The 21581-nt window shown below is 53.9% G+C and overlaps 1 protein-coding gene across 7 annotated transcripts; it reads left to right on the top strand.

The window, feature by feature from the left end:
* Positions 1-3669: 3669 nt before the first annotated feature.
* ST6GALNAC6 (ST6 N-acetylgalactosaminide alpha-2,6-sialyltransferase 6) lies at positions 3670-15027 on the top strand. Of its 7 annotated transcripts, XM_087822939.1 has the most exons (8): positions 3670-3741; positions 4848-5032; positions 5616-5677; positions 6555-6645; positions 8398-8574; positions 9408-9814; positions 12468-12575; positions 13200-15027. In XM_087822939.1, exons 4-8 carry the CDS (start codon positions 6631-6633, stop codon positions 13390-13392), a joined length of 900 nt encoding a protein of 299 aa, XP_087679065.1. In that variant the 5' UTR covers positions 3670-3741; positions 4848-5032; positions 5616-5677; positions 6555-6630; the 3' UTR covers positions 13393-15027. The 7 variants fall into 7 exon arrangements, with proteins under 7 accessions (XP_087679065.1, XP_016066502.1, XP_087679064.1 ...); XM_016211016.2 differs by lacking the exons at positions 3670-3741; positions 5616-5677 and adding an exon at positions 5917-5995 and having other exon boundaries at positions 4947-5032; positions 13200-15026; XM_016211013.2 differs by lacking the exons at positions 3670-3741; positions 5616-5677 and adding an exon at positions 5678-5995 and having other exon boundaries at positions 4965-5032; positions 13200-15026.
* The last annotated feature ends 6554 nt before the right edge of the window (positions 15028-21581 follow it).

Genomic DNA, 21581 nt, shown 5'->3' with positions numbered 1-21581 from the left:
GGGAGAGGGGGGAAGTTGTGGCAGGAGCCTCCTCTCAGCTCTGAGGAGTGTGATGGGGTGCATCTTGGTGTGCAGCCCCTCTTTGGGCCTAATGGTGCAAAGATTGCTAAGGGGCAAGAAGGGAGGTGACACCCAGGATCCCCGCCCTGGGGCAGGAAGGCTGAAGCAGAGGCCATCTCCCTAGATCATGAGCAGCTCAGGGTGGGGGAGAATCAGGACTGGCCACAGCCGCCCATCCATGAAGGTCCTGGCCTGGGTGTGGCAGGCCTGGGGCTTCAGAGTGAGACGACTGCTGGCTATTCAGCTTCCACCCCGTGTACACTCTGAGCTCCACTTGTCCCTCTAGAGAGTGGTGGCAACAGCAGTACCCATCTCCTAGGTTATTTTAAGGATTCGGTGAGGTTTGCTTGCAAAGTGCTTATCACAGGAGAAAGTGCCCGACACTCAGGGGCTGCTGTTTCTCTTAGGCTTGTCATTGAAGTGGTTGTTTTTGTTCTTGGGCAGTAGGGCAAACCCAGAAAGAATTTGGAGGGTTTGGCTAGAAATAAATGATAAAAATTTGTTCAAGAGTCTTAGGGCTTGCAAACTGGAAAGACAGGCAATGCCCGGAATGTTTCAGAGAAGAAAGCAAGCTGAGGGCTCTCATAGTAAAAGTACATTCCTGAGAAACATCACACTTACATTCTTAGCGATGGGATTGGCGCCAGATGGCCACCCTCTGTGACTGCTGCTCAGGAGGCTGGACGTCAGGTGGTCTGGATACGTGAGCATCCTTTCCTTGTCCTTCAGGGTGTAATCAGAGGGTTATCTGGAGGTTTGATGTATATACAGGCATTCATGTGGGACTTAAAAGTTTAAATTCCCAGTAAAACAAGAATAGAATTATTTCCTCATACCTCAACCTACTCGATTTTAGTAATTTAGCAGCTTGACTAGAGTGGCTCCATTTTATTTCTTCACTCTGTCCCTCAGGGCCCAGGAAAGGTAAGCCAGCCCCCACCGCAGACCCTCTTGGAGATGCCTGGCCGGGGAGACAAGGCAGGCCTGAGGGGGGAGCTCCAGGCCCGGATTTGGTCTAGGAGCTGGGCTGCTGCACCCTCATTTCCAGAGGTCATTGGCCTGGGTCAGGGAGAAGGGCTGGGGACAGGATGCCCCACCCTAGGGCAGCCTCCAGCCTGCCGGCTGACCTCTGGCAAGGGGCTCCCCTCTTCCGAGCGCCAGCAGTGGGGCTCCTCAGGCTTCCTGCCTGACTGCCCTGGCCCCTGCCCTGTGGTTTTCCATGCGGGCAGGCAGCCAAGGGGGGCAGGGGACGGGCTGAGGGTCAGCAAGCAGATGGAGGTGGACACCCGAGGGGCAGGAAGCCTTGAATGCACCCTTGGCCCTCCCCCGGTGGGCTGTCTCCACAGCCTGGAAGCTGGACCTAGCCCTGTCCCCTTTTGTTTTAAAAACAAAGTAGTATTAACTGGTCAAATTAGTCCCATGCAAACAACCTGGAAGTTCATAAAACAAAAAGTGAAGGTAGCACCCACCCATTCCACCCCGCATCCACTCCCCAGGGGAAACTACTGCCAGTAGCCCCTCGTAGACTCTTCCAGATACCTTCTGTGTGCATTTACAAACATACCCGCATCAACAGATGGATTTCTTAAAAAAGGAATCATGCTATATGTGCAGTTTATTTTTTATAAATTAAAACTACGTTTTTAAATATAAACATTGTAGAACCAATATCTTAAAATTTTTGGAAAATAGAGTTAAGCCAAAAGAGAGAGAAAAAGCAGCCTATAATCTCATCATTCCAGAAATATCCACCATTAACACTCTAATCACTATGAAAGGCAAAAAGTATGTTCTTACTTTCATTTCTCTTTCCTTTTTTCCATATCTTTCTTTTAAAATACTGTGACAGCCCCGGCCAGTGTCTCAGTGGTTAGAGCATCGGCCTACGTGCCGAAGGGTCTCCAGTGTGATTCCTGATTCCCAGTCAAGGGCACATACCTGGGTTTCAGGTTCAATCCCGGCTCCAGTCCCAGCTCCGGTCAGGGTAAGTGCAGGAGGCAACCAATCGATGTGTCTCTCTCACATTGATGTTTCTCTCTCACTCCCTTCCCTCTCTCTCTTCCGCTTGCTCTAAAAATCAATGGGAAAAGTATCCTCGGGTGAAGATTACAAAAAATATATATATATAATATATGGTGATGGGAGAAGATATGACTTTGGGGGGTGGGCACACACAGCAATAAACAGATCTTGTAACATAGAAACCCACACCTGAAACCTATATGTTCACATTAACCACTGTCACCCCAATAAATTTAATTTAAAAAAATACTGTGGTACACACAAATGGCAGCATTTATCAATACCTGTAAGTTATAAAACATAATATAATGAAACTGTTGAGCCCATATCCCACTTAAAGACCAGACCTTTACTAGAAATTCACACCCCAGTGTTTCCTCCCCTCTCCCACATCCCTGCCTCCCCAACAGAGACAACTGGTTTCTTGACTTTTGCTTTGAAAACTTGGATCACTCTGATAGGCAAAAGCTATCTTCTGTCCCTTCAAGAGGTGGCCTACTGCCTGCTATATATGCGCAAACAATACATTGTGTAGTTCATTTGTCTTCTGAGACTTGTCTTTTTCACTCCTTATGTCTCCAAGATTCATCCTTACAATTGTAGCGATTCATTCCCTCACCCCACCCCACCCCCGCTATTTAATATTCCACACTGTGAACGTACCACATGTAAAAAAATTCCATTCTCCGGTTGATAGATACATGGGCTGTTTCCACTTTAGCATTATTTCAAGCAAGGCTGCTGTGAGCTTTGACGTGGACACGTGCAAGAATTTCTCCAGAGTATAAACCCAGGAGGGGAAAGCACATTTTTATATCTTTGTTTTCCAAAGGGATTATAGAGATGCCACTCTATAACCTGCTTTCTGCACTTAAACAGCCTGTAAACATTGTGGCCAGCTCTGTCAGGCCTGTAAACATTGTGGCCAACCCACCGTTCACCCAGCAGGGCCGTGCCTTCATTCAGCAGGCCCCTATCTCGGCCACCGGTTATTTTCACTGTCACATAAAATGATGTAATGAATACCCCGAAAGGTCAACAACATTTTTAAACCTTACAACACCCTCCGAGGTGGTGGTTCGCCCTATTTTCCAGGCAGGCAGGGGGAGGGGAAGTCATGCGCCCAGCCCACACAGCTAGAGAGGACCGAGCTGGACTTGAATCCAAGGTGGACCCTGAGTTCACTCGGGGCGACTGCTGGGTGCGCGGCTCTGGAGGTCCTGGGTAAGGGAGCCCAGAGAGAAACTCAACTGATTCCAAGCGCAGTGCGCTCTGGGACTCAGTTTCCCCATTTCGGTCATGGTGACAATAAAGCGAGATAGAAGTGGGCATGGCCCACACTAAAGGGCTCCGGAAGGCTATTTTTATTGCCACTGCGGCGGCCCAGAGGAGTAAGCAAGGCGCTCGCGTGGCCCGGCCCAGGGTCGCCCGCCCCTCGCCCTTCGCCCCGGCGCTGCCCGGGGCGGAGCCAGCCGCAGCCCCTCGAGGCTCCGCCCGCTCCCAGGCCTGGGCCGGAGAGGCGGCGGCGGCGCTAGGACCCGGCGGGCCGGGGCTGCGGCGGGGCCTGGGCCGCAGGAGGCGCGCGGACCCCGGCTCTCGGCCCCCGGCGCCATGTGAGGGGGCTCGGGGGCGCGGGGGGCCGGGCGCTCCCCCGGGGAGGTGAGCGGGCGCCGCGCGGGGGCGGGCAGCGGGAGGGGGCGCCGCGCGCGCCGGGGGGGGTCGGGAGCCTCTGGGGATGGGGAGTGACGATGCGGGGGCGTCGGGGGCTGTCCTACACCCACTCTCCAGGCGACGGCTCCCGGAGATCCCCGTCCTCGTGCCCAAGGGCTGTCGCAGGGTTCGCTGGGCCTCCTGCCTCTGTCTGTCCCGCTGGAGCTCGGGGCCCGGCCACCGTCCTCCCTTCTCTTCCCAGCTGGGCTGGGGCTCTGGACCCCCCCCCCCCGAGTGCGGGAGTTGGTGGGGTCAGCGCAAAGGGGGTGCAGAGGGTGAGACGCCCCCCTCCAAGGTGGACCCACGGGCTCGGCGCCCTCCAATCTGGGAACTAGGTGCCCCCTCCCCCCTCTCCCCAAAGCTCTCCTCCTGCGCAGCTTGTGGGGGTGTCCCGACCCTGCGGGAGGACTCCCCCGGCTGGGGAGGCAAAGGCCCCAGACCAGAGGGCAGGGTGTAGTCCCCACCTCTGTCCCGCGGACGCAGCCCTCCAGCAGGGCCCGCTTTGGGTACCGGCCCACGCTCCCGGCCCAGTGCTCGGGGCTGCTGCCTTCCCAGCCTGAGCAAGTCGCTCACCAATGGGCCTGCCTCCGGTGCCAGGCCAGAGGCTGGGCACACTCTCGGGGGTCTCTGGTTCATTCCAGCCCCGAGGTACCCTTGAGGGAGATCCCCTCAACCTCAGCCCTGGGCTGCTCCCTGGAAACAAGGCTCCCCAGCAGGCTCTGGACAACCCTGCAAGGCACTTTGCATCTCTGAACGAGTCTCATCTGTGAATTGGGGAGCAAGAGCCCCTCCCATGCAGTGTTGCCAGGAAGATTAAGTGGGTGATGCTTAGCTGGCTCCTGTACACATTCCTGACAAGAGAGTGAAGTCGCTGGACTAGGGGTCAGAGGAGGAGGGCGTTTTGCTGGAAAACTCGGTGAGGCTGGCCTTGGACCATGAGTGGCTAACAGCGGCTGGCCCTGACCCAGCACCTGCAAAACCCGTGCTTCCCCTGCCACAGGGCCTTGAATCCTGCCAACATCCCCTGAGTTACTGTTATTACTCCCATTTCACAGATGAGGAAACTGAGGCTCGGAGAGGTCCATGGCTTGCCCAAAGCCCCTCAGCCAGTAAGTGGTGGACCCGGGATTCGCACTTGAACCTGAGACGCTGTGTTGACCGTGGCCTTCTCGAGAGCAGGATTGTGACGGGGCTGACCAGGGGGACCGCGGTCCAGGCTGAGGGCACTGCTCAGGCAAAGGTGGGAAAGTGGGGGGTGCGCCTGGGAACCGGAGTGCTCTAGAATGTCTGAAGGAAAGGGTAGTGAGGGAGGAGGCTCGGCCCCGAGAGGGCCTGGGACGCCAGAGGCGTCAGGACTGATGTGGGGGCGACCCTGGGATTCTGGACTCCTGTCTTTTGCTCAGATGGTCTCTTGAGTCCAAAGACAGCCCCCCCTTCCCTTCTGTCGAGCCTCAGTTTCTAGATCTGTACCGGGTGAGAGCCCCGGGGCCTCCCTGATTGGCTGGGAGGGCCCGCCCGGGAGAAACGTGAAACCCTGCGGGGGAGGCCCCCCACTCCCCTACCCCCACCCCGGGGAGCGGACGGAACGGAAAGAGTCCCGGGCTGGGTGGGCGGGGCCAGCGCCCAGCCAATCAGGAGCGGCGTGTGGGGGGAGCCTTCTTCGGCCCGAGGTTCTCGGGCTATTCCTGGTGGCGGTGTAGGAGTAAACAGCCGCGAGGTCTGGGGGCGGAGATGGTGGCGCGAGCTGGGGGGCCCCTGGAAGGGAGGACGGAGCTGGGGAGCCCCGGGCCCCAGCTTCTCCCTCTGCGCTCTCCCAACCTTAGTGCCCTCTGGGCTTGAATTGGCTGGAGACGGCTGGACACAAGTGCTTGTTTCCTTTTGACAGGTGGGGAAATTGAAATCTGGAGAGGAGCTGGGTTCTGCGAGGAGAGGATGGGTGTCGGTTGGGGTGCTATGAGCAGACCTGAGCTGGTCCCCTCACAGCGGAGGCCACTGGGGCTGGGGCAGGAAGGAAGGGCTGCCCGGGGGTGCCTCGTCCCCTGAGGACCGACCCCACACACCCTCTGAGGGTGGGGCTGTGATTATAGCCATTTGACAGATGAGTCCCTCTCCTTAACCCCTAAGGTATTACTCGTTAATTAATGAAATCATTCGGCCATCTTCCTGCACCCATCTTCAGGGCTCTGGAGGCACAGCAGAGAAGGTGAGTGAAGACCTGTGAGAGCTCTCAGCCTACTGGGGAGGTGACACGTAGGGGAAGTTCCTGGCCCACTGCAGGCTTGGAGGATGAGTGGGTTGTGAGCAAGGTGCAGCAGGGTGTTGCAGACAGTTTATGCAAGATCTGGAAGGGTGCAGGTGCAGAGGAGTTTAGGGACCTCCAAGGAGTGCTGCTTTATTCCAAGGCCATAGGGACCTGAAGCAGGGTTCAGAGTAGGGGTGCGAATGGGGTTCCTGCCGGGTGGGGCCAGGCCTCCCAGCATGGGAGCCAACTGCCTAGGAGAGCCAGAGTATGGGGAGCAGAGTGGAAGAGAGCAAGGGGCATGGAGAGAGGCAGGGTTCTGCCACCATGTGGCCCTGTGACCTCAAGCAGTTTTCTGCCTTTTTTGGGCCTTAGTTAGTGTCTCTGTCTGCAAAATGGATACAGCCCTGAGCCTTGAAGTCACGGGTAGGTAGGAGAGCTGGCAGGGGTGGGAAGGTGTAGCCTTTGACCAACTGGACCTGTGGGAGGGCACCCAGGCCATAACCCTTTCTGTGACTTGCAGGTGTGAGCACACATCCCTGCCCCCTGGGTCACATGCAGGACGCTGGCCACTGTCACTCAGCAGACGCCGGAGAGAGATGAGTAGCAACAAAGTAAGTGCTCCTCTATTTCTTGTCCCCATCTCAGCCTCTTACTTTCCTCAGCGAGATGGGCTTCTGCAGACCTGTCTCAGACCCAAGCTACCACAAGTCTCTTTCCTTTGCCAAGATGCGGCTGATGCCAGGGAGGCCCTGGTTTGAGCCCTGCTGTACCACTGATCTGTGTGGCTTTGGGCAAGCTCCTGCCTCTCTGGGCCCAGGTCCAAGAAGGTGATTTGGAATGCTGTGCAGGGGGTGGGGGTGGGGAGGTAGAGGTGAGTGGGCATCTGGAGGATGGAGCAGAGGTCAGCCAAAGATGACAGAATGTTGTGAGCATCATTCTGGGGTGTCAGGATTCCCCACCATCCATTCATTCATGCTTTCCTGAGCACCTACTATATGTCTGGTCCTGCGCACCCCCTTCCTAGAATCCACTGCAGCACAGCCTTGGCAGAGCTTGAGGGTTGGAAGCAGGGTGATGTGGGTGTATCAGTTTGGGTCCAATTGGCAGAGAGAAACCACATAATTTGAACAGGGAAAGTTTAATGTAAAGAGTTACTAACTATAATCGGGCATTGGAGTAATGAGAGATTGGAATTCTAAGGAATACAGGAATATCAGGTTTAAAGAGCTGCTACCAGCCCCAGGGCTGAGATCCAGGCTTTTCTGGGGAGGACACAGCTATGGTCCACTGGATGGCAAAGGACACAGTGTGATGCGATACTGGTGTGAGTTGTCATAAATCCACCCTCTAGGCTACAGGGAAGGCTGTTCACAGGAGATAACTCCTGGGGGGCACCCAACCTCCATATAAAACTCCAGGCATGGAAGCTGATGTTCTCTGGATGTCATAGGTGGTTGAGTGTACTGCTTGAGCTCAACTCTGGAGGAGTTCTGATCCCAGCAGGATTCCGAGGCACTCTGTTCTGAAACTGCCTGGGGGTGGGTATGGAGGAATCTGCTGAGTGCAGCTGGCTGCTAGCCCTTGGGCGTTGGAGATGAGTAGGTGCTTAAGGAGCCTGTGCACCAGAGTCAGAAGTAAATGCCTTTCTTTCTGCTGTGTCTCTCCAGTGCCCTCTACTGACAAAGCTTAATAGGCAGTTAGCTGCCAAGGAAAAACAAGCAAAGAGCCCAGATCCATTTTCACAGAGCTGGCAAAAAGGGTGAACTTGGAGCTGAGAAGCAATACATGGATAACCAGCACAGTGGGCTTAGCACAAGGAGCCAGGACTCTCAGGTCTCGGCTAGCCTTGCAGACCCTGGGCAGATATATTCCAGCGGGCAATTTGGATATCAGTTTCCTGCCCTTTCATCCACATGGTGGTGCCCTATCTACCCATGCAGTCCAATTCCTGAGCAGATCCATCCCCTCCAGGTTTAAATGAATGATGAACATTTACGGAGAGTTGTTGTTTGGGGAAGACCTGGATCATCTCATTTGATTCTTGTACCTGTTTCCAACCATCCTTCCGGCTGCAGCTGGAGGGATCCTTCTGACACCCACATACAATCCAGTGTGGCAGACCTTCCTTCTGAGAACCTTCTGTGCTCCAGTCCCTACCCCGAGAGCTTTGGAACTGGGGAGCGAGGCTGACCCAGGCCCGGCCTCAGAACTCAGGGTACTGTGGCCTGTGCTCGGGGAGCTGAAGGAGGCCTTCCTGGAGGAGAGAGTGTCTGAACTGGCTTGGAAGGAGGAGCAGGGGTTCGCTGGGTGTGGGGTGGTGAGGAGGCGACCGCTGGGCCCTGAGCAGCCCTCTCCCCTCTCAGGAGCAGCGGTCAGCAGTGTTCGTGGGCCTCTTTGCTCTGGTCACCATCCTCATCCTCTACAGCTCCAGCAGCGCCGAGGTCTTCCGTCATGGCCCCCTGCAGGGCCACAGTCGCCAGCCTGTCAACCTCAAGCAGTGGAGCATCACCGATGGCTATGTCCCCATTCTTGGCAACAAGGTAGGGCAGCCACTCTGGGGAACTGCCTGGTGGCTGCCCTCCCCCTGCCCACCACCATTGCTCCCTCCTCCTCTCTCCACTCTCCATCTCCGATAAAGGAAAGGGCAGGCCCTGGTAGCCACAGCCCTCACTCCCAGTGCTCTCAGCCTCTCTTTGCTGTGTGACTTTGGATAAGTGCCCTGCCCTCTCTGGGCCTCAGTTCTCTACAAGGTTCCACCTTTAGCACTAAATTCCTACTATCTCCTCAGAACCCCTGTGAACAGGTGTGTCTGGTGTTCACTGGTCTCTGTCTCTGCGAGTCCACACAGGGTTTGATAGGACACTGGGGTTCTTGACAAGACAAAAACAGCCCCTGCTCCTGTCACTCTTGATCCCCTGCCCCTATTTGATTTTCTTCCTAGAATATGTCACTTACGACCTGGCATTATTTTATCTTTTACTTGTTCACTGTCTGTCTCCCTGACCAAGAGTTCATGAAGGTAGGAGTGGGGTCCCTTTTGCTGGTTGCTCTGTCCTGAGTACTTGACCATTAGCCAACTTGCTATAAATTTAGGGTGTCCCAAAAAAATGTATACATACACTTTGAATAACTATAAAGGCTAATGTGTTTATTAATACATTTCATTTTCAAAATGGAGCTATCAGCTGTTAAAGTGTGTATACATTTTTTTGGGACACTCTATTTGTTGACCATTGAATGAAAGGGCTTCAGTTTCTCTGTCTTTAAAATGGGCATAATTATTTTAGCCTCCTGGAGGCCTGAATGTACAGAGTACAGGGAGGGCCTGGAATAGAATGGTTGTAACAGTGTTGACTTTCCTTGTTCCCCCCAGATGCTGCCCTCCAGGTGCCACCAGTGTGTGATTGTCACCAGCTCCAGCCACCTGCTGGGCACCAAGCTGGGTCCCCAGATTGAACGGGCCGAGTGCACAATCCGCATGAATGATGCACCCACTACGGGCTACTCAGCAGATGTGGGCAACAAGACCACCTTCCGCGTGGTGGCCCATTCCAGTGTATACCGTGTGCTGATGAGGCCCCAGGAGTTCCTCAACCGGACCCCCGAAACCGTGTTCATCTTCTGGGGGCCCCCAGACAAGATGCAGAAGCCCTGGGGCAGCCTTGTGGGCACCATCCAGAAGGCAGGCCTGGCGTTCCCCAACCTGGAGGCCTACGCCGTCTCTCCCGGCCGCATGCGCCAATTTGACGACCTCTTCCGGGGTGAGACAGGCAAGGACAGGTACCAGCCTCCTGCCTGCCCCCTCTGGCCACCCCTCTGCTCTTCTTCAGCATGCTTTGCGCAGAGGGCCCTTTGCTCCCAGCTAACACTACTCTTAGGGTGTGGTCACTTCTTGCCAGTCTCTGGTCAGGTTTCCTGGGGGAGTTCTCTTCATGTTTAGCTTTTAGCACAAGTCATTCCAACATGCTCTGCATGGTCCCATCTTCCCAGGAGGGCTTCCTTCCGGCATGCATTGCTCAGAGGGAAGGAGGACTCCCAGCATGCTCTGCTCTGAGGTTGCACAATCATCTCTAGCATCTTTCTAGGGGAGCTCTCTGTAGTATGCCTCCTGGAAAGTGTTGACTATTCCTGGCACTTCTTGATTTAAGCACACCGTTGCTCCCAGCATGCTCTATTCTAAGTACACATCATTTCCAGCCCTGTTCTTGAAAAGCTAAGCCAGTGCCACCCAATAGAAATAATAATGCATGCCACATATGTAATTAAAATTTTTATAGTAGCCACATTAAAAAAGTAAAAGGAAACAGATGAAATTATTTTTAATATATTTTATTTAACTCAATACGTGCAACATATAGATCCTGTACATATTTTGTTTGATTTATAACTAAATATTTAAAGTTTTGAGCTAATGTAAATGGTATTTAAAATCTTTTTTGGTTCCCAATTATTCATTGCTAGTATTTAGAAATACAATTTTTGTGTGGTGACCTTATATCTTGTAATCCTGCTAAATTTATTGGTTCTAGGAGATTTTTGTAGATTATTTGGGGATTTTCTGTGTAGATGGTCATGTAATGACATGCAAATAAGGACAGTTTTATTTCTTCCTTTCTAATCCGTATGCCTCATTTCTTTTTCTTGCCTTATTGCACTGGCTAGGAATTTTCAATACAGTGTTGCATTGTATTGGAAGTGGCAAGAGTAGACATCCTTGCCTTAGTCCAGTCTCAGGCAGAAAGCGTTCAGTCTTTTATCATTGAATCTAAGGTTAGTTATAGGTTTTTGTAGCTGCCTTGTATCAGGTTGAGGAAATTCTCTTCGATTATCCATTTCTTAAGAGTTTTTATCAGTACTGGATATAGAATTTTTTTTCTGCATCAAGTAAGGCTATTTTTAAAAAAGACTAGTTTTTTAAAAAAATACTATTAATATGGTGAATAATTCTGATTGATTTTTAAATGTTGAGTTAGCTTTGCATTTCTGGAATAAACACCAGTTGGTTATGGTGTATTATTATTTTTGTATGTTACTGGATATGATTTGCTAATACTTCGTTGAGATTTTTGTATCTGTGTACATAAGAGATACTAGTCTGTAGTTTATTTTGTACTATCTTTGCCTAATTTTGATATCAGGGTAATGCTGGCCTCACAAAATGAATTGGGAAATGTTTCCTTTTCTATTTTCCAGAAGAGATTATGTAGAATTGGTGTTATTTCTTCTTTAAATGTTTGATAGAATTTGCCAGTGAAACTATCTGGGCTTGGAGTGGTCTTATTCTTTTTTTAAAATATGTTTTTATTGATTTTAGAGAGAGAGGAAGGGAGAGAGAGAGAGAGAAACATTGATGTGAGAGAGAAACATTGATTGGCTGCCTCCTGCATGCCCTCCACTGGGGATTGAGCCTGCAGCCAGGGCATGTGCTCTGACTGGGAATCCAAACCAGTGACCTTTTGGTTCAGGAGACGACTCTCCACCAACTGAGCCACTTTGGCTGGGCTGGAGTGTTCTTTTTCAGATTTTAAACTATGAGTTCAGTTTCCTTAATAGTTACAGGATATTCAGGTTATCTATTTCATCTTGGGTGAGTTTTGGTAGTTTGTGATTTTCAAGAGATTGGCCCATTTCTTCTAAGTTATCATGTATATAGTTTTTTTGTGGTTTTCTTACTCTTTTAAAGTTTACAGGGTCTATGATGATATTCTCTCTTTTATTTTTGATAGTGTTGTGTCTTTTTTCCTTTTTTGTCAGTATTGAGAGAAGTTTATTTTCTTCTAAACTTTTCAAAGAACCATCTTCAACCAAATATATCCAAAATATTTTCAGTTCATCATGTAATCAGTATAAAAAATTATCAATGTCATGTTCCACATTCTTTTTTCACACTCTCTAAGAAATCCAGTGTGTATTTTACACTGACAGCAAATCTCAACCACAAGTCAAGTATTCATACATGCCCACATGTGGTCACTCTAGTGGACAGCACAGCTCGAGGCTCTTAGCTACTTCTGTGCCTTGCTCTGAACTTGTCACTGCTAGCATGACTGTCTCTGATTAGTCTCCCTGTAGGAGTTTGCTCCTGGCATGGGCACCACTGCTTCTGGAATGCTCCGTTGTCGTGGCCACTCCTGGCCTGCCCAGGTGTGACCAGTCTCCTTGGGAGTTTATTCCCAGCATGTCCTGTTCCTACTTTTTCTCTCAAAGGAGCTCTCTCCACACCCTTCACCTCTATCCAGACAAGCCCTCTGCCAGCAAACTCATGCTCCCCCAGTGGGCTGGACGGTGTGTGTGTGTTGTGTGACTGAAGTGGGGAGAGGGCCCAGTGAGTGGGTGGGAGGAGTTCTGTGAAATGGGGGGGAGTTGACTGTTCCTCCTTGCCTGTCCCGCACTGCCTGCATGCCCCCTCATCACGCTCCCTCTCTGCCCCCAGGGAAAAGTCCCATTCGTGGTTGAGCACAGGCTGGTTCACCATGGTGATTGCGGTGGAGTTGTGTGACCAAGTGCACGTCTATGGCATGGTCCCCCCCGACTACTGCAGGTGAGCCCCTCCAGGACAATGCCCACTCACTGGCCATGGGGTGGAGCTGGGGGCCTGGAAATCTGGTCTGGGTGGCCTTTAAGGGTCTCTATTGATGGTGTTCAGACTGCCCTGCAGAGATATGCAGACTGCTCCTTGGAGCTGCCTCGGGGGCCTCTACCCCATGCTCAGCCAGAGTCCAGAGTTTGCGTATTAATAATAACTGTTATTACTACATGAAAAGCCCAAGAGGTGACAGCTGTTCTTCACTGAGTGCTGACCGTGTCCCAGGCATGACTATATTTATCTCATTTGCTCCTCACAGTGATTCTAAGGGGTTGGCATGTCATGCTCCCCATTTCCTAGATGAGAAAAACAGGGTGGGGCCAAGCTCCACAGCCTACAGTTGTTACCTGTCCCCTACTCTGCCATGCTCTTGGGGACAGGAAAAGATCCATTGCATTAAAAAAAAGTTTGGTGGTCACAAACCTAGTCCACACTACATTTTACAGATGGGGAAACTGAGGCCCAGGGAAGGGCAGGGATTTCCTCCACTACGGTCCTACAGCAGGTCAGGGGCTAGAAGGGGCAAGGGCCCCTCCGGTGCCCACTCTGCCCTCACAGCCCCCATCTGCTCTGCCCCAGGAGGCAGCGGTCCCGCCTGCAGAACATGCCCTACCACTACTATGAGCCCAGGGGGCCCGACGAGTGTGTCACCTACATCCAGAACGAGCACAGCCACAGGGGCAACCACCACCGCTTCATCACCGAGAAGAGGGTCTTCTCGTCCTGGGCTCACCTGTATGGGATCACCTTCTCCCACCCCTCCTGGACCTAGGCTGCCCTGCCTGTGAGGCCCTCTTGAGGGACACAGGAGAAGTGGCTCTGGGCCCAGCCACTCCACCAAGGGCCTTCTCTTGGCCAATCAAGGCTGGCCGGAGTGTCTTCTGACCAATAAGGGCCTTGAAGAAGGTGTATCCTCCAGCCAGTCAGGCCTGGGGACATCTCGTGGCCATTCAGGGATTTGGGCTTCTATGTGGTTAATCAGGGGTGTCGGGATTTCTTGTCTAGTCAGGGTCTGAGCATAGTCAATCAGGGTATTTCTGAAAAATGTGAGGCCAAGGATGTGTCCTTTCCCATGAGGCCTTGGTTCAGAGCCCCAGGATCGTCCCCAAATCATTTCCTATTGGCTGGGACAATGGGGTCCTCTTCCAAGGACCTGGAAGCTTTGTGTTGCCCCCCCTCACTTCCCAGAGCCAGAAAGAAAGGTTGCCTGGGGGTGGGAACTGTCTGGAGGCCAGGCTGGGGCATTTATGGGATTGGAGGGTCCCCGAGGTAGGGGGCCAGTGCCTGGGTCTTGGCTCTGCCCTGAGAGGCCTTGGACAAACCCCTTGTCTGCCTCTCTGGCATCCTGCCCATGTCAGGTCTAATGTGACGTCTTCGATCCCTTCCCACCTCCCCCACTGACTGCCTTGGGTCCATCCTCCGTAACGCTGGACCCCTCCGGCCACTACCCGTCAGCTCCCTAGGGGCCTGGGGTTCCCTTCCCCACCTCCTGGAGATGAGGGTATTTTTGTGCAAACTCCCAGGCGAGGCTTTCCACTTGTTGGAGGAGACTTTGGGGCTGAGAAATGGGAGGGGGGGGGATCAGCCAAACTGAGGTTTCAAGCAGCTGCTTTGTTTGCAGCTGCTAGAGTCGTCCAAGAGTCTCCCTCCAGCTAGGCCTGGGAAAGCTCTAGGGGTCTGGGAACTGTGTTCCCTGGGTCCTGTTCCCCCTCACTCTTTATCAGGCACTTTATTGCTGGGCCCAGTGGGGTGGGTTGCCCCTGCTCTTCTGGAGCCTGGAAGGGAAGACTAGAGGGCTTCCTGGAGGTGGCTGTGGAATAGGAGGGGCCGGTAGAGGAGGAGGCCAGCAGCAAGCCATTGCACATTGGGGTGGGGGCTGGGGGCTGGTGACTCCCCCAGACTTGGTTTTGTAATGATTTGTACAGGAATAAATGTACCTAAGCAGCAGCTCCATCTCCTATGTCTCCTGATCCAGCCGGGCTCCCTGGGCCAGGGCTCTGGGCCTCCTCGGGAAGTGCCCACACCCTCCAGGTTGGGAGCTCACACATAAGCAGGACAGCCAGCTTTTTCAGCTGACCAGTGAGTCATGCATTTTGCAGCTTGGGTGGAGAGCTGGCGACTCTGGGGGTTGGGGAGGTGTGGGGTTCCCAAGTCAAGCCTGTCTGGCTTTTCCAGTCCTGCCTCCCCCTGCTTCTGTGACCTTGAGCCAGTCACTTCCTCTCTCAGAGCCCCAGTTCCAGGACCACACACTGCTCTCAAGGAGCTCAGGTTCTAGGGAGGGGTGGGGCCCCATGACAGGCTCTGTCCCAGTCAGGCCACCACCAGAAGTAAGGGCTACAAAGACAATAGTAACAGGTGCTATGACGGGCTTTTGAGTAGGTGACATTCTTCTGAGGCCTGGAAGATGGGGGAGAGTCCTGCAGAGGTTGAGGTGAGAGCGTCCAGTGGGGAAAGGGGGGTGGGTGGGAGAGAATAACATGCCTGTCATAGAAAACACCTGGGGGGCACAGGAGAGAGGAGGCCAGGACAGGAGTCAGAGGGAGTGGACAGGGCATGCCATGGGGTCAGAGGTTGGCTCTAGGGCCTGGGGGTGCCGAGAGCACAGAGCTGAAATTTCCTGCAGGGCTCAGCAGGCAGGAGTCAGCCGGGGCTGCAACCCTGGGAGGGTTTGGGGAGCAGGTTAGTGAAAGGCCTTGTTTACAACTCCAGGTTGGCAGGGGAAAGGGGGTCTGTGACTCTAGGAGATTACAACCTGTTTAGGCAGATAAGATGCCCTTGGGAGCAGAGGCCTAACAAAGGGTGACTGTGTGAGACAAGGGCAGGCAGCCTGCTGGGGACCGGGAAAGGGCTCTCCCTGGGCACTGGGCCAGCTGGGATGGGGGGCCAGGGAGCTGGGAGGAGAGAAGGGCGCACTGCATCTGACTCTCAACTCACGTAGGCATTCTAGTAAGTAGCTGTGCCATGCTCTCCATTGGGTACGATTGAAGAGGGAGGGGATGGCAGGCGGGAAGCATGGTCCAAGCAATAGCCCAGTGGTGGGGCCCACAGCCCCTCTGAGTAGGCAGGAGGCGGGAGCAGTGGGAGATGAGGCTCTTGGGGCCAGATGGCAAGCCACGAGTGCCAGCTCGAGTGGGCAAGGCTTGATCCCTCTGACTTGGAGAGGTCATCCTTGCTTGGACAGCAGCGGGACAGGCAGGAGGCTGGGATGTCACTGGGCCCACGGCCTGAGCCCACCAGACACAATAATGGTAGTGGTGGTGGTAGGCGTGTCGGAGGGTCAGGGACTCCTTGCAAAGTCATTATGTGGGGAGCCTAAGGCCCTGCATGGGGATGGAGATATGGAATTCTGTACACGCTAGCCCTGCGCAAAGGCTTCTGGGAATCTGCCTGCCCACTGGCAGACACAAAGGGAGACCCAGGAGTGCGCCAAAAGGAGGCGGTTGCTAGCGGTTGGTTTAGCATCAGGAGGTAAGAACTTCGGTGGAGGATGCTGGGGGCAGGAGGCCTGGGGCCTAGCCCTCAACCCCGCAAACTCATCCCCGCAGAGGGGACCCTCGGAGGCTGGCGTGCTCACTGTCACTTATCTTCCTGAGCCCGCCTCCTCTCAGTCCTTTTTTGCTCTGAAAGCACCTGCTCCCTGCTGTGGCCAAGATGAACCCACCTCCTCATTTAGGGTTCAGAACCCCCCTGCACTCCTTTGTATCCCTGTCACCTCTGTGAGCGCCCCCCTCCCTGGGGGTGGGGGCATCTCCCACCAGCTGCAAACCCAGCGTGTGCTTCCCAGAGCCACCACTCCAGCTGTTCCCTGCGATGCTCAGCAGTCCAGCCAGGCCCAGCTGGGGCAGCCCTGCCACCGCCACCATGTGCTGTGAACCTTGGAGTTCAGTCCCCAATGCTGGCTCATTTTCAAGCCTGGGAATTCTTTCTTTAACCAGAATATTTTAAAAATGTTTTTTAAAATTGGTTTTATTTTATATGGTTATGTTTTTAGGTATTTTTTTATGTTATAATTTAAGCCATACAAATGATACAAGATAAAAAGTGAGGGCATCACCCAGTCCTACTCCCTGTTAACAGTTTAGGGTATAACCTTCCAGGTTTTATCTCCTTGCAGTTTTTTGCCTTTCCCTCCCTCCCTTTCTTCCTTCCCTCCTTCATCTCTCTGCAGTTTTTCTTTCTTTAGGTTATAGCTGAGAAAAAAATTCCTGAAACTTTAATATTCCAGGATTGGTGGGAAATCCATAGGTCATATGCAAATGAAATAATTAAAACAGGTACTGAAAATATTTCCCCCCCCGTTTTTACAATTTTTGAATTTATTTTTTTTATTGTGGCAAAAAACACACAAGCTTGACCAGTCAACCATTTTTAAGAGTACAGTTCAGTAGTGTTAAGTATGTGCGCATTTTCATGAAACATCTCCAGAGCTTTTTTATCTTGCAGATCTGAAGCTCTGTGTCCATTAAACAGCAGCTCCCATTTCCCCTGCCCTCAGCCCTTGGGAACCTCATTCTACTTCCCTTTTCTATGAGTTAGTAAGTTTGACTACTTCAGATACCTCATGCGAGTGGAATCATACAGTGTTTGTCTTTTTGCGACTGGCTTATTTCATTTAGCATAATGTCCTCAAGGTACATCTGTGTTAAAAGTGTTTTATATATAAAATAATAGATGCTTGTTGTAAAAAAAAAAAAAAAAAAGCATGAGCACCTCCCCCCCTCAGTTCTGCTTCATTGCATCACCTTTAAGATGCCTTCGATTTGATCATAAGACAACACAACCTCAGAAATGTTAAAATGCAAAGAGGAGACACTGAGGAATGGATTTCACACACACGCCCCTGCGTGTTTAGAATTGTTGAAGGTGGGTAAGATCGGAGCTGCTGGGCTGTTTGCCTGTTTCTCTTGCCCCGACCCCACCAGCCACACAGACCCCCGGCTTCCTTTCTCAAGCCCACTCTAGGGCAGTCTCCACTCCGCACCTGCCTGGCTGCGCCTCCGTCCCCCCCATCAGCTGGTCCCCACTGGCACGAGAGAATCATCCTGCCCACAGTCAGTGTCCACATGGGATTCCCAGAGGTGAAGAGCACATCTGAAGTTTTAAGTGATTTCATCAATTTGCTTTTCCAAGAGGTGACACCAATGCCCACAGCCACCTACAGCTTTTGAGAGGGCCTTTCAAACAACTTCTAAGGCCGACCCTCTGACCCAGCACCTGCCCCTCCCACAGATGGGAAAACGAAGGTCACAAGGAGTAAGGACTTGTCTGATGTCGCAGGTGGCAGAGCTGGGTCTAGATGCAGGCCTCTTGGTGCCTAGGCTGCTGTTGTTGCTAAGAAACTACCCACCTAAAGTGGTCTCACTCTCTGGGTAGTCTCACTCTCTCGCTCAAACATCTTCCATGGCTCCCTAGTGCCTACAAGACAAATTCTAAATTTAACCCGCCCCGCCACCTAGGGCTGCTCCTTCAAGGTTGTGGTGTGGTCTGAAGCTGCATGGTCCTGGTCTCTGCTACATTATTGAGCATATTGCTGTATGTTGGTCTCCATGGACAAACACATCACTTTCTACCTGGGAATGCCAGGCAAGCTGTTTTACAGGTGTGACCCCACTTTCCTCCACGTTCAGGATTCACAGACATGGCCCCAGTCCGAGTTTTTTCTGCCCAGCTCCTGGCCCACGGGGAATGCTCGTTATTGGGAGCTGCTCTTATCAGGTCCATGGGCCCCCCCTCTGAGTACAGAGCTCTGAATGGCCCACGTCCTCCTAGGCTTAGCTGGGAGTTGCCTGGCAGCTCCATGGGGGCAGGGTTTTTTAAAATAATCTATCCAATCACCAGCTGGGGTCCTGGGGAGTTTCAGTCCCAGAGGAGTTCTTGGAACCCCTTCCCAAAAGGGAGGAGGAATTCCAGGGGGGTCTGCGCAGGATCTGGGGGACTGGTCCCGCCAGCGAAGCCCCCAGAACCCGTGCCTCAGTCCTCTCCCTCCCTGGTCTGGCCTCTCCCTGCTACCGATTTGCTGCGGGATGTTGTTCAAGGGCCGCTCTTCTCTGGGCCTCAGTTTACCCAGCTGTCACATGGGAAGCCTAGTCCCGACCCCTGGAGTGGTGAGGGCAAGCGGAGGTACTGCAGGAACGGAAAACCCTCGGGGACAGTAAAAATGCGTGAGCCTGAGCGTGAGCAGGCCTGGGGGCGTGCGGCGCAGGCTCCCGTGGGCTCTGCCCCGTCCAGCCCCCTCCCCCCCCCCCCCCCCCCCCCCCCCCGCCTCCTCCGCGCTCCTGCCACTCGGAGCTGGCTCCCGGCATGCCGCGCGCCTGCTGACAGCCTTATAAATAGTCGCCTTTGCGGGCGGGTGGCTGGCGAGGACGGGCAGGGCACGCACTGGCCCCGGCGCCCACCCGCACCCCACCCCAGGTCAGTGTGCGCCCCGTGCCTGCCTGTGTGCGTGGGGGGGACGGGCCTCCGCGGGGAGTGGGCAGCCGCGGGCACCTGAGGAGTGCTGCTCGCGAGTGCCAGGGTATCCTTGGGATTTGTGTGGCTCAGTGTGTGTCCATGATTGTGATCTGTGTGTGTTTGCCTGTCTGTACTCCCCAGACGCTGCTCTGGCTATTTGTGCTACACTCTGTGCCTTTGTGTGTGAGTGTGTGTGAGTGTGTGTGTGAGTGTGTGTGTGTTGCAGTCCCTCCCAGCCTTAGACAGTCACCCCTTTGTCCCAGCCCATACTCCTGGGGCTCCAGGTTCCTGTCCTTGGCATGTCCCAGCTGGGGCCCTGGGAGGGGGGCTGTGGCCTGACTCCTGGCCCTGGAGGACCTGGGCAGGGCAGCCTATGGGATTGGAGGAGCTATCCTGTCACATCATTTTGAGTGCTGGGGGGCGGGGGGACACAGGATGCCCCCTGGATGTTTGGCCTCTGCCTCCGCCTTCTGAAAGGGCAGGGCTCTGGGGGAGCCCTGGGGCCCTTCCTGAGTACTACTCAACTACCCACCAAGGACTCTTCAGCAGCAGCGGGACAGGGCCTGGGGGTGGAGGCCCAGAGAGGGGACACCAGCGGCCCAAGGTCACACAGCTGAGTGATGGAGTTGGGATTTGACCCCTAGTTGGTTGCCAACCACTGAAAAGGCTGCTCTTGGTCAGGAGATGGCAGACCTGGGTCTTGCCCTGGACTTGCCTTGTGATTGAGGTTGTCTCTATCCCCTTGGCCTCAGCTCCCCAGACCCCTTGGGAGACCACCCAGTTATATACTAAGAATCACTGTGGCCCGGATCCAGAGACCTTATGAGGCGTGTGTGCTGAGCCTGTAACCTAACTCCGTCCTGGACCCCTGACCCCTAAGAGGCCTCTTCATAACCCAGGTTATTTTGGACCAAGGCGGCGGCAGGTTCCAGCAGGACAGTGGGGCTTAGGTTACTGGGAGGGAGCAGGGCAGGGGGGTTCACTACAGGCTGTTCCTGGCCTGGGGGACCTCCCCCTCCCCCAGCAGCTGCTGAATTGTTGGCAGCTACTACCCTTCCTTAAGCATACTCAGCAAGAAAGAGGCTGAACTCATGCCCACAAGCAGCTGCTTAAGGACCTACTGGGTGCTGGGCCCAGAGCAGCAGAAAATGCAGCCCCAGGTTTGACCCCAGCCGGCCCTGGAGCAAGTCTCTCCTCTCCAAGCCTCAGTTCCCTGCCAAGATGGCCACAGGGATGGATTAAGGCCCCCATCCCTACGATCAGCCCGGGCCAGGCCCAGCGTGGTGGGGAACACAGGCTTGTACTACAACAGAGAGGTCCCATACAGTGTGGTGTGTGTGTGACGCCAGGGGAAGTTCAGAGGAGGTACCTGCTAGTGTAGGAGTGGAGAGCAGAGTTCAGGAAGGCTTCCTGAAGGAGGTGACACTTAAAGTGAGTCCTAAACATTAACACCTTAGGGAAAGGCTTTCAGGCATTGGGTGCAACATGAGCTGGGGCCCGGAGGTGGGACACGGTCATGGTGGGGTGAGGGAGCTCCCAGCAGTTTAAGCCCCAGTTGATAAAGCTGCAGAGTGTGTGTGTGGGGGGAGGGCTTTATCTTGGGAGCTGAGGTGGCCACAGATGGAAGGGTTTTAAGCAGATGAGCAGTGTGGTCTTATGCTTTTTGGGAAATCCTGAAGATGTCCTGGAGGGATATAGAGGTGGGAAGGCCCCTGCTTGGAACAAGGTAGTGGCCGTGAGGACACAGTTCAGAGAGGTTCAGGAGCAAGAGGGTTGGAATGCACTTATGCAGGATGGAGGTGGGTGTGAGAGAAGGGACTCTAACTGGGGACAGAGGAGGGGCTGTTCAGAGTCTGCAGGGCCTCCGGCCTGTGTAGGGGCCGTAGATTTATGGAGTTGGGTAGAGAGGCCTGGGCTGGCTGGGCAGGGATGGAGGGGTCCTGGCAACCTGAAGCCAATAGTGAGAGGGTGGAGTAGGGGTCTGAGGTGAGGTCCCAGCAGGAGGAATGGTGGCCAAGGGTCCAGTCAAGGCAAGAGTGGCTGTGATGGTTGCAGGTGGCCTTGGCGAGGGCAGGGGGGTGAAGGCCAGGAGTGTATAGGCAGCAATTCTAAAGAGACTGATGGGAAGGGGAGGTTTGGGGGGGTCCCTGGGGGGCTGTGGAAGTGGAGTGGGGTCCCTGGAGGGGTTGGGGTTGACTTACGTGCTGGGGGGAAAGGAGGGCAGTGTGGCAACGTCCTCCATGGGGTGAGGGGGCAGGGGCCACATGGGGGGTAGGAGTTGGGCCTGGAGGGGGAAGCCCAGGAACCCCCTCATTTGAAAATTGCAGGGCTATGTCCACGTGAAGAGCTTTCTCACTTCAGACTCCTGTGTCCCTTCGAGCAACCCCTTCCAAACCCCATTGGAGATGAGCACACACGCAGCTCCTGTCCCTCCTCCCGCTTCCTGGCAGCTTTCCTCTCCCTCCACCCTGGGGAGTGTTGCTAAGGTGCCGGGCAGAGGACCTCACCCTG

The sequence above is a fragment of the Miniopterus natalensis genome, chromosome 12 (genome assembly GCF_054644295.1).
Source record: "Miniopterus natalensis isolate mMinNat1 chromosome 12, mMinNat1.hap1, whole genome shotgun sequence".
Taxonomy (NCBI): Eukaryota; Metazoa; Chordata; class Mammalia; order Chiroptera; family Miniopteridae; genus Miniopterus; species Miniopterus natalensis.
This window is presented reverse-complemented; position numbering and strand designations above follow the sequence as displayed.

Bases quoted from the DNA above. Each gene is read 5' to 3' on its own strand.
- ST6GALNAC6 (XM_016211016.2), top strand. From the start codon at position 5,934: ATGAAATCATTCGGCCATCTTCCTGCACCCATCTTCAGGGCTCTGGAG. The intron at 6,646-8,397 runs GTAAGTGCTCCT...CTCCCCTCTCAG, and splicing joins GAGAGATGAGTAGCAACAAA to GAGCAGCGGTCAGCAGTGTT. The intron at 8,575-9,407 runs GTAGGGCAGCCA...TGTTCCCCCCAG, and splicing joins TCCCCATTCTTGGCAACAAG to ATGCTGCCCTCCAGGTGCCA.